The 13,712-nt window shown below is 35.3% G+C and overlaps 1 protein-coding gene and 1 pseudogene across 1 annotated transcript; one reads left to right on the top strand and one right to left on the bottom strand.

Annotated features, from left to right (window-relative positions):
- Positions 1-193: 193 nt before the first annotated feature.
- On the top strand, positions 194-2,788 carry LOC113506208 (annotated as a pseudogene).
- Positions 2,789-3,329: 541 nt separating this feature from the next.
- LOC113506207 (V-type proton ATPase subunit G) lies at positions 3,330-5,660 on the bottom strand. The gene is made up of 4 exons (XM_026889052.1): positions 5,502-5,660; positions 4,205-4,305; positions 3,683-3,781; positions 3,330-3,456 (listed from the first exon to the last, which is right to left on the bottom strand). Exons 1-4 carry the CDS (start codon positions 5,581-5,583, stop codon positions 3,385-3,387), a joined length of 354 nt encoding a protein of 117 aa, XP_026744853.1. The 5' UTR covers positions 5,584-5,660; the 3' UTR covers positions 3,330-3,384.
- Between the last annotated feature and the right edge of the window lie 8,052 nt (positions 5,661-13,712).

The following is a 13,712-nucleotide window of genomic DNA, read 5'->3' on the forward strand; positions in this document are numbered from 1 at the left end:
ACTGCAATAATACTTCCTACTTTGGGTAAGACATCGACACCACTGTTTAAACGACTTCTCAAGCAGGTTAATCAATGCGACGCGTATATGTTTCGTCTTGACATGTTTGCATTTTATTAGTACATCATTTTATTCTTAAAGCATCTCAAAATAGCGTTTTTTCCCAGGATTACTGATAGAAGAACCCCAAAGAAAACGATGCGCAGATCCAGTAACGTGGTGGCTCAGGAGTGGAACTCACAAAGCGAAGGCCTACCCATCGACTTTCCTAATAGAAGAGACTTTTCCATGGCGGCCAACGAGATCATCAAGCAACCGATTTACAGTAAAAACTCTTCTTAAAATTCAGGGCGTTTTCAATTCTTAGTTTATATTGAGACTTAGGTCACCCAGCTTACCTGAGGAACTAAAAGAACTGCGTTATTTGATGGTATTCGAATATCGGTGGCTAATTTAATAACCTAATGGTTGACAGGCAGATACCAAGGTATAAAAAGTAAAATCTTGTAGAGTTCTGCATGTGTTAAAAGATTTAACTCGTCACGATTAGAAACAGCCTATGAAACACATGTCTGTTCATCCTTATTTTTATAGCGATGCCACCAACAATGTCCACTACGAGATCAACTTCCACCCCGGTGTACCCACCTCTAGACCGCCGGTTCCGGCGAATCTATAACCCGGATGAGGTAGCCTCTATTGAAGACTACCCGTACATGGCGGCGCTTCTGGTGAACAACGAGCTGTGGTGCGGCGCCGTCATCATTGATACGGACAAGATACTGACAGCAGCCCATTGTCTGCAATTGTAAGTTGATTTTAAGGAGAGGTTTGATTTTAAGATCTTCTTTCTGTTTTCTCCTCCTTCCATTTCCCATTTCTCAAAACATTAATAAATATCCCTGACTATTTTACGTCAGTTCATTCACAGTACCTAATCTTGTAACAATGACATTTAACTATATTAGATGATAACTTACGGGACGGCCACGATAAGCCGAAAATCTGCCATTAAATCATATCTTTAACAACAAAAATTTATTTTTGTTGTTAAAGATATGATTTTCTTTGGAACTGCTTTAAAATCACCAAATGTCATACTTAAATGTTACATGTTGTTCTATGGATGACTTTTTAAAAGCTTAAGATTGTTTAAAGTCTTAAGAGCTAGTTACTCGAATCCAAAACGGCTACCCGCAGTGAGCTAGTATAGTTATCAATTCACAAACCTTCCCTATCATAGGGAACCAGCAGCAACCGCAGCAGGACATCTTATATGAAAGTAATATATTTAAACCTTTCTGACTTAGGCAATACAACAACCGCTTCTTCCGAGAATACGTGAAGATGCTGACAGTGCGAGTAGGATCCACCAACGCCACGTCCGGCGGTGAACTGCTGCGAGTCTCGGAGATCTTCTTCCACCCTAACTACAAGCCCCAAACCCTGGAGTTCAACTTCGCAGTACTAAGGACCCATAAGAACATGACCTTCGGAGAAAGGACCCGTATATCGAGAAGATTAACTTCTCGAGGGATAAAGTTGTGCCCGTCGATAATCACATCATGTTCCTGGGCTGGGGATCTGTTTTGGTAAGACTTGTCTAATTTGGTACTTTTATATTATTACTGGTTAAAACATCCGTTCCATACACAAATGTGTATAAATAGAACACCTCAAGAGTAGAGGTGGAAGTCGCCAAATACGACGTCCGAATACAGCCTGAACAAAATCTTTATCGTTGTCAATTTTTCATTGATATGTCTTGTGTGGTGTGGTGGTACGGATATCATATTCATATGATGATGATAGAATTTTCTTATGTTAAGGGTATCAGTGGCGCTGGCGGACAAGTTCTGTTACAGAAACTAAAGATTCCAGTTTTATGACGGAGCAGATTGTCAAGAAATTTACGGAAAGTAAGACTAGTATTCACTTTTTACTTATTTTTACTTATAAAGTTGTGCATCCACACGATTTTAATTTGTAATTTTTTTATTTATTTATTACAGAGACTTGGTAACGCGCACCAATTTCTGTGCTGGTTACATAACCATAGCGAAAAACGTTTGCAACGTGAGTGTTACAACATACTTTAAATCAATCACATTACATGAAGGTACAGACTTCAACGAATACAACGACAAGATATATATTATGCAAATTACTCTCACCTACCCACAAAAGGCTAACAAACCTAGCCGCCATGTCTGTGACGTAAATTATCAGGACATTTCCCTTGTATTTTCTTGTTGTCGATATGACGTCACTTAATCCTAAATGCGACAAGGTTCCTATCTATTATTAATTCTCAAAGATTATGAAACCTTCAACTTTTAGCACGACGCCGGCGGGCCAGCCATCATGGATGGCGCTCTGATCGGCGTGCTGTCATTCTCATCTAAGCGATGCGACACCGCCGACCAGCCCGCTGTGTTCTCCACTGTGGGGGCCGTTGCTGACTGGCTCGACAATCTTGGTGAAAAGAAGACGCAGTTGAGGTGATTAACCTATTTTACAAGCTTTTATTTAAGTTGCAATGTTTGTTTGTTTTTTTTGGTCTAAGTATAAAAGGAGTTATTATATTAGGACTTCATGTAATGATACCAAAATTGAGTATAATACCAAAAAGTGGCATCGATTGGACTAACTTTGTGTCTAAATTAATTAAGTTAGTGTTCAGAAATAGCTACCAAATATTTTATTTTAATGCAGTGTAATTTAATGTATTGTCTTTTTCCAGAACTACGGCGATTAAAATACCTGAAATGGTCTAGTATAGTTTAATAAAAAATATAATATAATACATAAACATATATTTCACTAATACTGTACACCCTCCGCCACTATAAAGAAAAAGACCAATAGAATATATTTTATAACTTTATTCTATTCAACATACAACATTGAATAACATACAATTTAAGATTATTAGATACATTACTTTTTTTGTGTGTTCATAATCGGACCTTCGAACGTATTTGGAATGATACCGAGCTGATCTCTTAACGCTTAAAGAATATTGATTGATTAAATTTTTAAATAGGGGAAACCAAGCAATACTTTGTATTTACAGCTAACGGACAGATATTTTATCGCGGTACAAACAGTTACACCCATTTCCAGTAATTAGTAAATCGACGCGTTCACTGACAGTGAGTGTTCATTACCGCGCCAAAATACTGGGGTGTCAAGAATTGCAAATGGCGTCGCATGATTCCCGCCATGTTAGAACTGTTACGATAGAGAACTGTCCCGTAGTTCCCGCGTGTTTAACTCTGCCGCGCCTAAGTGCCTATCAACGAACTGAAATAACAATAACAACTAGATGAATGATCGCAAAGAGTTTAATACGCGATTAATAGGTGTTATAAGTTTAAACGCTTAAGATAAGCGGTAGTTGATGTGCAGCTCAGGCTTGATGTCGTACACCAGATTGAGAATGTCCTTGATCACCTGGAAACGATAAAAAATAAGTTAAGTTGGTACTTATTACTTTTGCAACAGTAGATGTCACAGCTATTGAGAAATGTTTTTACAATTTATTTGATCATGACACATGGCAGTGTGTCAAGCCAAGTTAGAATTCATGAACAGCACCTGGTCAATACAATTACTGTTCATGGGTTACTGATAAAATAAAACATCCTGTGCCAATTTTAAAATGTACAAAGTAACTTACTGCTTCTTGCTGCTGTTGCACCATTGTGTTCATCTCTTCGATCTTCACCTTGGTTTCTGCCTCGATCTTGTTGGCAACACCCTCTCGGGTGCCCATGTGCTACACAAAAAAATATAAATTAATACATAAAATCGTAAATAGAAAAAAATATGAGAAGAGGCTTAAAAATCTAAAGAATAAAGTAAGATTAGGTATATGCGAAATTTGTCATGAAATTATATAATACAGAACCAATATCTCAGCAACTGTCAAATCTGTCACCAAAGTGAGAGATAACAGCTGTTTTATGATTGATAACTGAAACTTCACCATCTGTAATGTTAGTAGTAAACTCCTATCAAACTGATAAAATATGAATACATCTTCACTTAGCAACACACAAAAATATCACCCAAACCAAAAACTAGACTTGGCTTTCTTGTTGCCAAGTTATGTACAATTTCTATTAGCATAATATGTAATATTTGACATGAAGATTAGAGAGAATGTTAGAATGGAGTTGTATTTAAGTAATATAGTAACCTTGGCCTCAAATTCTTTGAACTGCCTCTCGCGCTCCTGTCTGTACTTTTCTACCTCATCTTGAGCCTCCTCCTTGGCCTGCTTTAGGCGTTTCGCTTTCCCTGTAATTGAGAAAAAAAAAACATATAACTTGAGCTCAGTTATTCAATCAAAGACTTTATTACTATGGGAGTAAGGTTCATATTGGGGAAAGTTGAAGGCTCTCTTCAGTAAGTTATGTACTATTATGATCATAAAAGAAACAGCTGATTGGCCTTCAAAAGTAAGCATTATCTCATTCATTTTGATCAACTATCAGTAACATATTTTACTTGTGAGTCAGAATACTATAAAACAATATAGTATCTGGAAATTATTCAATCTGTTTTCAAAGTTAACAGCTTCTTAAATTTATTTTTAAGTTACAAAACTATTCTAATACTACAAAGACATGGTTATCTTCAATTGAATGTAGTAGGAAACTGTATGAGATCCTTTGAGCTGGGTAAATGTTCTGAAGATAAAAAGTATTTTGTGTCTTAGAAACCTTTCTGCTAAGTACTCATAACTTATAAGCACTTCACACATCTTATTTAAGTACTTATACACTAGTACTTATACAACTGGTATATTATTATAGACAACTTAAGAGATACATAAAGAAAAACAGTATAATAAGTCATTTAAGACTGTGGAAACTTTGTAAATTCCCATCATGTGACTTATCTAGGTTTAGAACAACAATGTTCAGACTTAATTACTTCATCACCATTAGTAAATAAGAAAGGGTGATGAAGCCTTACATAAGATGCAATTGATTAATTTCTAGGCCAGAGATGAAGGTAACAAATGAACAATAAGAACATTTCCTGTAGTATGTAGTCATAAGCATCCTTGATATAATAGTGAGTAAAATGGTAGAAAACGTATGTGGTATAGCCTTATCTAGTTTATCTTAGTAAAGGCTTTTCGTATTATAGAATTATGCGTGTCCAGAACAAAAAGATTTAATATCTCATCGTAATGAGATAAATTGGAGCTAACTAGGAAAATCATTATCCTAAGATGGCAACTGAATTCTGGTGTCTACCCATAGAGTGATAATCAAATGGATGTCTCGCAATAATCATGTGATCTGAATAAAATCTAATTGAAATATAAATTCATAGTCAATTTATATATTTCAACGAAATTACTTATTAGGAAGACCAAAACAGCAAGGAAATAAGAGTAAATGGACGGATCTAAGTACTTCTGCAATGGAAAGGTACAAACAAGGCTAATTTGTAACATACGTAGTATTTTATAAATAACTTACGCTTCCTCGCCTCTGAAACCTTTTCGGCAGCACGCTTTTCAGCTGCCAACAGTTGTTGGATTCCCTGTGTCTGGCTCGCCATGTCTGATACACACAAAACTAAGTCGAGCTAGAACCAAGACCGAGACACAAATCAATAGGCGCAGTAGACGGTCGTCACGAAAGTCATATGATTATTTTAGTACCACCATGTTGTCACGATTGGCGCTGTCAGCGGCTCGTGCTTTTGTATTTTTGCGTGAAACAGAACAGATTTTGGTGCTGATTAAGTACTGCAGTTCTTGAATGCCTTAAAATCTCCAATTCATATTTTCCTGTATATTGTAATTGTTGTCGACATACATTTTTTAAAACTAAAATTTAAAATACAAAGAAAAATAATATATTTGCATAAAATGAAACGTTCATGACGTGTTAGTAAATTGCAAAAAGATTTAGTGCCATAAAGACGTCGCTAGATGGTGCTGTAGAGTTTTGCTTTGTTTGCAAGTGTTTTTGCTATGGCTATAGCGTTATTTTTATATTTTCTACAATCCGATGTTTTAATTAAATTACCAAAATATTTCAAGGTATTCTATACGATTTTTTGAAAAATTTGAATAAATCTCAGATTATTTTTGTATATGGCAGTAGCATTTATAGATTTAGCGCGTAAAATCAAAATGGAACCGCATGTAGACAAACTTTATAAAGTACGTTACTATTAGAATAAGGCTCAGTTATGAGTTCTTATTTTAAATGAAATCGAGCATTATAGTTAAACTTAAACGTGTAAATGATAAAACAATAAAAAATGTATTCAAAATGAAAAAAATATGTCGTCACTAGTGACAAAATGGGGGATTTGTTGACGCTGTAACCGTTAGCTCTATCTCTTTTTACAAGGTACGATTGTACGAAACAAAAAACCATGTCCGCGTACGTACGAACATGAATAGATGTCGGCTATTAATGGCTTAGAACCATACATTGACGATTCTGCTGATTTCGTAAACTTCGTGACTTTCGTAGAAGCGGCAATGGATATTGAATTATAAAAGTTATTAAAAGAAGTAGCGCTTTGGTACAGAGCCCGCTCCCCGCGTCGTAACGTCACTGTTTTCTTTATCATTTCGGAGGCAAACTTAACGTAGTATGGCCGTCGTCTGGAAGTATTCACAGTTTTACTTCCACAAAGAATACGCGATAAACATTGCGCAGAGCGAATTAAGAAAGACTTTTTTAAATAAATTCTTTACGCGAGTGAGATAAACATTGACGGACAAGTGTTAAACCGCGAAATTGAATAACGCAAAACAAGTCGACCTCATTTTAAAGCTATTTTTATAGTTTTCTACTAAATTTGACAAAATGTGGTTAGTTAGCCAGCCTAATTCCGTGATCCTGGAAGTCAAAGTGGACCCAAATTCAATTGGACAGGACTGCCTCGAAAAGGTAAGAAGTCATGTTTTTATACAACATATTTTATGATTTTATACAATTTTTCTAATTCTTTTTTTCATTGTTAATAATTTGGAATGTAAACAATAAGGCTGCTAACCTTTTTTACATAGTTTTATGGCTAGTTAATTGGGATTTAACTATGAAATTCAATACAAATTTGAATAAACAGAACGCGGTACGAACACGTTACGTTGTTTTTCAATAACGAATGTATAATTATATTAGTTAGTGCCTTTTATTTTATATGCCTGTCTATCTTCAAGCTATTACATCAGTTTCCAAAATCAATTATTATGTTTTAATAGAAACAAAAGCATTGTTCGAGACGTTCGCTGGACGGCAACGTCGGTGTTTACCTTGCGGACTTTGGACCCGACAATGGCATTCTACACGTTTTACCTTCGTGATAGCTAATGCGCTATAGCTAAATGCAGTAACCGTATTATTATTATATTTCGTCGAGGAGAAGACGATGTTAGCGTGGTCATGGTTTATTATTGTTAGTTTGAATTACGTGATGTTCTTATTTTTAAAATCTATTGTTTTTGTTGTTGTGCCACAACTTCAGTGCAATTTCAAAGCGACCGGTACTGGCCTGTTTCCAGCCAATCCTTTGTATGCGTTCAGAATTTAGGACAATCTTATGAATATTTTCGTGATTCAACATTCGCCAAGGAAATCTGCAAAGTTCAAATACTGCAACTATTCATAGCAACAGCTCTGGTCAGACTTATTACATTCAAGTAATGATTGCACAATCCAAATTTATGGTTGAAGCAAACTACATTTATTGTAAATAGGTACACCTAACTCAGGTCAAAATCTGGCAATAGACTCAATTTAAACAAAAACCTCTTTAACAGTTAATGTTAAAAAAAATGTTGCAATGGGTAGGCAATACTCATATATAGGAAATTCATAATGTGTGCAATTAGCGCATATAGGTAACAAGTTAAATTACCTATTTAGTGACACATTGTCAGCTAGTTAAGTACCTAGGCTCCATAACATTGTATAAGTGCTACATATTCACTTAACACTGTACCTATGTATTAGGAAACATACATACCTACTGACTTTGACTATATTCGTATGTTTTTGTGTTAAGTTCCTTGTACATTGTGTAACTATAGGCAAAATGACATCATTCTCCAAAGCTGCCAAAGACATCGAATAAAATAAGTTTTAACTTAATTAACAATATTGTTTTTGATATAAGTACCTGTACATTTTCTCAAAATACGTACTAAATACATGACCTACAATCTACACCTGAAATATAGAATCATAGCTCAATATAAATCTCGACTACTCTCGATTTAGTTTATTTACATCACTCTTATAATAAAAAGATAGATGAATCTATTTAAAATACCAACCTACTTGTAAATTAAACCAGATTAAGACTACAAGATAAAGGCGATAATCTCAAAAGCTACCAACTTCGTATCCAAAGTAATTACAAAAGTTTATTACACATCCTTGATAAGTAAGGATGACGCCATCGTTACGTGCAATATCCGTTGCTTTAGCTTTCAAAACCCATAGCCCCGAAGATAAGAAATTCAAAACAACATCCAAATGATGTTTGCTTGGTTACAACAGTTACAAGTGAATCAACGGACATCTCCAAACAAATGAAGGAGTCGTTACACGACTACACGTTCACGCGGTTCCACCGGTGATTGTCGCTCGGGTCCAAAGTCCACCGCTCATACAACAGCTGTGAACTCTCTACCGCGCCGGCGCACGTGCACACAGCGTGATTTAGGCCTGAAACACAATTTTCAACCTTCTATCTAGAGAAATACGTTACATTTTTCAGTATAGCTCCAAAGATTTTCACGTGACGAATTTGATTCTGCTGCCTGTATAGTTGAATTTAATCTGTGAACCTTTGGACCGTCAATGTAAGGGGTATGTGTGGGTATAATTGTCTAGGAACGTTAATAACTAAAAAATAATGTAGCTAAACTTATATTCAAATGTGTAATAATATGTAAACTTACTAAAATAGCTGCAGGAAGTAGATAAACCAATGAGTAATGAAAGTTATAATTACAGTTACTAAAATACATTATACGTGAATCACAATTTTACCACAGTAATTAATAATTAACTTCTAAACTTACTATTTCATTTACAACAAACATCAATCAATGAAAAGTGGTATTTATTCCTTTATGGTTAAGGTCCTAAACGGTCTCAAAGTCAGGAGAATCATTGAGTTCAAACTCCAGTTTATATTTAAACTCTGCATCACCACGTGGCCGGTAACTATATTACTCACTTACGCAGTAAAGAGGTTAATATGATCGTCTGGTATAAATAAACCGCATTGAAGGATAACTATTGAAATCGATGTTCAAAGTGCACCAGTAAATATAGCGATGATTGATAAATGAATTGGGTTTAGATACACAAAAACTTTTGTCAAGGTGTCGAGAAATTAACTGAGCGTAACAATGTTTCTAGATAAGGCAATAGGTACCTTTATAACTAAAACCAAGTAGGTACATGCATCTTGTATTTGGCAACCGGTTAACGAGCATAATTAAAATTTATCTTGTCTGATTAATGTTAAAACCACAAAAAAAAACAAATTTTCAAAGTAAGACAATAGCATAATAAAATTTTGTTGCAACATGTATAGACCACGTTTTCAGATATTGCCCAATTAGTTTTATCGAATCATCAACATTCTAAATGTGCTTAATTTGGTTTTATTAAAAAAACATCTTGCGCAACTAATACTAAATGTTATTACTAGAATCATCACGTTCTACATTTTTCATGCTGATCTAGGGGCTAGAAAAAAGAAATTATGTACGCGTGGACCAAGTTGCAGACTTGCACTTCGCACTTACAATGTCCTACTTAACTTTAACCAATTTGAAGCCAACAATTTAGAACAAATAGTTGGCGCAAACGTTTTGCTTCCAATGTTGAACTTTCCAATTGGTGCGACGGACTTTGTACGGTGACGTCAGAGACGGCCTCCGTTGTGTAACAGTCTCATTGTTTGTCACAATATCCTTCGGGCGGTATCTGTTTCCCTGGTAATGTTATTGCTATGCCCACATACTTATCATACGTTCGTGTGGATCTGCGGACCCTGGTCGGCTTGCTTTCACCGCTGTCGAACACAGAAACCACTTTCATAACACCCAATCTTGTTTAATGCAAATTGCCTAAATGCACACTATAAAATATTAAACGCTCATTGCTTTGCTGTATGGGTAATAAATATTTGAACAATTCCGTTTTATCTTGCTATGAATGTTATTTTATCCTTGCATGTATCTTTGTTCTTACAAAGGTACGATTACCTAACTGCTCTGGGCCTATAAAGAGCTCACATTATTATAGGCCAGAACAATTGTCTTGATGGCTGATACGCCGTAACTCTCATTAACAATACATTAAATTATCACTAATATAGTCAACTGCGTGTTTTCATTGCGCCTCGCCCCTCCAAAGTCAAAACAATGTAAATACGTGATACATTTATGGGAACAACAAAGAACAACAAACAACACCTACTCCGAAGTCAGAACTGTATATCAATTTATTTGAAAGTCAAGAAACGTATTACAATAAATCAAAGTAACCATTATATTCGGATACCAATATAACATACATATTACACTTTATCGTATTGACTCCCCATATCACCTTGTCTGTTGTTTATAAACATTTCAATCCAGACACCAGATTATAATATTTGCAAAAGAGTGAGTTGTATTTTTCATCATCATAGTTTAAAGACAATCCTCAGATAGTACAGAACTCTAACTCCTAAAATAAGGTCGTTTGAATGTGCAAAGATAATAACAATGTGAGCCAAGGTTCGCAATCACGGCGGCGTTACGTGCACCGTGCTCTACTACTGATGTCTAATTACCTGACCTTATGCGATATAAACAAACTAGAATAAAACTGGCAGGAACTGAAATGTTCTGTTTTGGTTGGCTGGCAGACAAACCAAGTCATTTGAGGCATAGTTCTGAGGGTGGCCTAGTAACACAAAGTTCAAGGGCGTCGCCAAGGGGGGGCAGGAAGGGGCAGCTGCCCCCCCCTAGAGATTCTAAAAAACTTGCCAAATATCACGCAACCAAAGTCCTAAGTATTTGACTAGATTCGCTTGAAGTTCAAGCCTTGAACAATCATTCCCATGCGTTGAAACTCGAATGAATTCACCAATTCCACTCTTAAGAGCCATTTCACAAAATGATTGCGCTCAAGTTTAGGTAAAAGAGTGCGTCATTGTCTATGTGTGCGTAGCGAATCACACGAATGCAATATAAACAGTGTAACATCAGTAACATGAGAGTCAAGACCGACGAAACAATCTTGAGCCGTTATTGTAATATGTTTTGGTAAAAATTATAGATTATGAAAAATTGAATATTTTATTTAGCGTAATGCGTTTACACATTACGCTAAATAAAATAAACAAAGAAACACTGATAGGTATTATGTAAAATATTTATAGCGAATGATACTTATAAAAAAATGGTTAAATAGAACACGGGGTGGATGTACAATGGGGCCGGTGTTTCCTTGTCGTCTACGTCGGATCAGATACAAAAGTGCTACCCTCTTCCATGCGGTTTAGACAGTTTCTCATTCTAAAATGCTAAAAAAATAACTATTAATTTCCGATATCCGATATCCGGCCTGGAGGAGGATATCACTTCAATGCCGCGCATTGTTGGGAAACAACGTCATCGAAGCAATCACCCAGCAGAAAGCCCTTCAGAATTCTGGAAAAGATCATTAATAATACCATACTTGGACTCCGTTATTACATCGCTTGAAACACGCTTTGCTGAAGAAAATACTCCATCATTTGCTTTATCTAAATTACACCCCGCACAAATGCAAACGATGTCAGTCGAAAATCTCACAGAAACTTGCGAAACTATTGCTCAGTTTTATAATTTACCAAACATAAAAATTGAATTGAATCGAGCTTTGGCAGCAATTCTGGTATAATAAACCAAACTCAACAGATCAAACGGTTGTTGATATCCTAAAAGAAGCAAAAACCTTCTTTCCCGACACGGAAAAAGCGTTAAAAATTTTGATCGCTCTTCCATGCACGACGTGTACGGTAGAGCGATCGTTTAGCAGCCTCAGGAGACTAAAAACCTGGCTAAGAAGCACTATGAGTGAAAATCGCCTCAATGGTTTGGCCATGATGAGTGTGCACCGAAAACTTATACATGGAAACTTACAAGATTTTAATAATAAAGTGGTCGAGAAGTTTACAATGAATCCCCGAAAATTATATTTTAATTAACCTAATATAAACAAACAACGACCATTATAATATTAAAATCTGATAATTAAACAAAATACGCTGTACGCTGTACACTTATTCAAATTCAAACTCCTTTTTATTCTATTTTTCTAATAAATATTATTATAACTTATTTACAAGTTTTTTATTGCATAGTCAAGAGCTCGTGCTCCTGTAGCTTTACACATTGGACTCTGTACTGTCACAGAATACCTACAATTCATACCTACTTTTCTCATTCATAGAGAATGAGAAAAGTATGAATTGTAGTAAGTAAAGTCAACTTGCCCCCCCCTGCGCCATCGGCTGGCGACGCCCTTGACAAAGTTATAGAAAAATAAATGTTTGATTTAGACAGATACCATCTGAGACGAAGGACTAAATGTCAGCATATATCACAAAACCCATTAACGCCATAAAAATAAAGTTCAAAATCCAACGATCTTATTAATTACGCGCAAATCTAGGTGAAGTTTATTAAGATTGCGGCTAACGTAACGAATTGCGTCGATTAGATCAACATCGCTATCGATAGTTGCTAATAAACTGTAAGTTTTCAAACACATGCCAATCTTTCAAAGGATTATTGTGTGGCGCATTAAATTAAAAATAACTTAAGTAGTCTTCATGGCAAAAAAATACATACTTACATTCAATATTATCGGTCAGTATCTTTTTTGCGATTCATGTTAGTGTTATCATGAAAACTGTTTCAATGGGTGTGTCGAATATTACGTCACACATTTATCATTGTAATTAATTCGCATTTTTTCTATACTTACCTGTAAGCCAGATTAAATAGATAATTGTGATTCGGAAATTCGTCTTCAGTGCTGTTGTCATAGGGAAAAACCCTTATAAGAAACATTCATGACGAATCATTAATTCGTATTAATGCAAGATTCTGTAGAGGGTCAAAGTATCGATTTCTTGCTTCGTTGAATTAATTATAATCGATTACGCTTTACTTGGAAATTCAGCAGTAATAATGGTACAAAGTAATCCGCATGTAAAATACTTGCTGATACACCGAAAGTCACAGTGCATCACGGTATCGATTAGCTTTGCCAATTATATGATCATATTGAACTTAACAGAGCATAAATCATCATTGAAAATGACAATGTACTTAATGAAAGTAATGTAACAATGAAAGGTATAAAAACATGTTTTTAATATGCATATCAAATAGAAATTACTTCGATACGTCCATTAACTTATCTTTATGAATAAAACTAGACATTAATGTAAATATTGTCGGGTTTATACCAATCTATGTAACTACAAAGTGTGCTGTATCGTACGAACGTCACTAATCGTAAAACAATTTACGTTGACCCACGATAACCTGAACTTCCGAAGAATAAAACTGGTAATCTATAACTACCTAGCAATTATAACATTTGCGAATGATGTAAACTTTTTATATTGATAACAGAAGTCAAAAAGACAAAGGTAGGAGC

This window comes from Trichoplusia ni, assembly GCF_003590095.1.
Source record: "Trichoplusia ni isolate ovarian cell line Hi5 chromosome 5 unlocalized genomic scaffold, tn1 tig00001252_group4, whole genome shotgun sequence".
Taxonomy (NCBI): Eukaryota; Metazoa; Arthropoda; class Insecta; order Lepidoptera; family Noctuidae; genus Trichoplusia; species Trichoplusia ni.

What these genes read in the sequence shown, in the direction of transcription:
- LOC113506207 (XM_026889052.1), bottom strand. Translation starts at nt 5,583, where the DNA reads ATGGCGAGCCAGACACAGGGAATCCAACAACTGTTGGCAGCTGAAAAG. An exon ending in TCAAAGAATTTGAGGCCAAG is followed by an intron (nt 3,782 to 4,204) that starts GTTACTATATTA and finishes TTTTTTGTGTAG; the next exon opens with CACATGGGCACCCGAGAGGG. An exon ending in TGCAACAGCAGCAAGAAGCA is followed by an intron (nt 3,457 to 3,682) that starts GTAAGTTACTTT and finishes TATCGTTTCCAG; the next exon opens with GTGATCAAGGACATTCTCAA.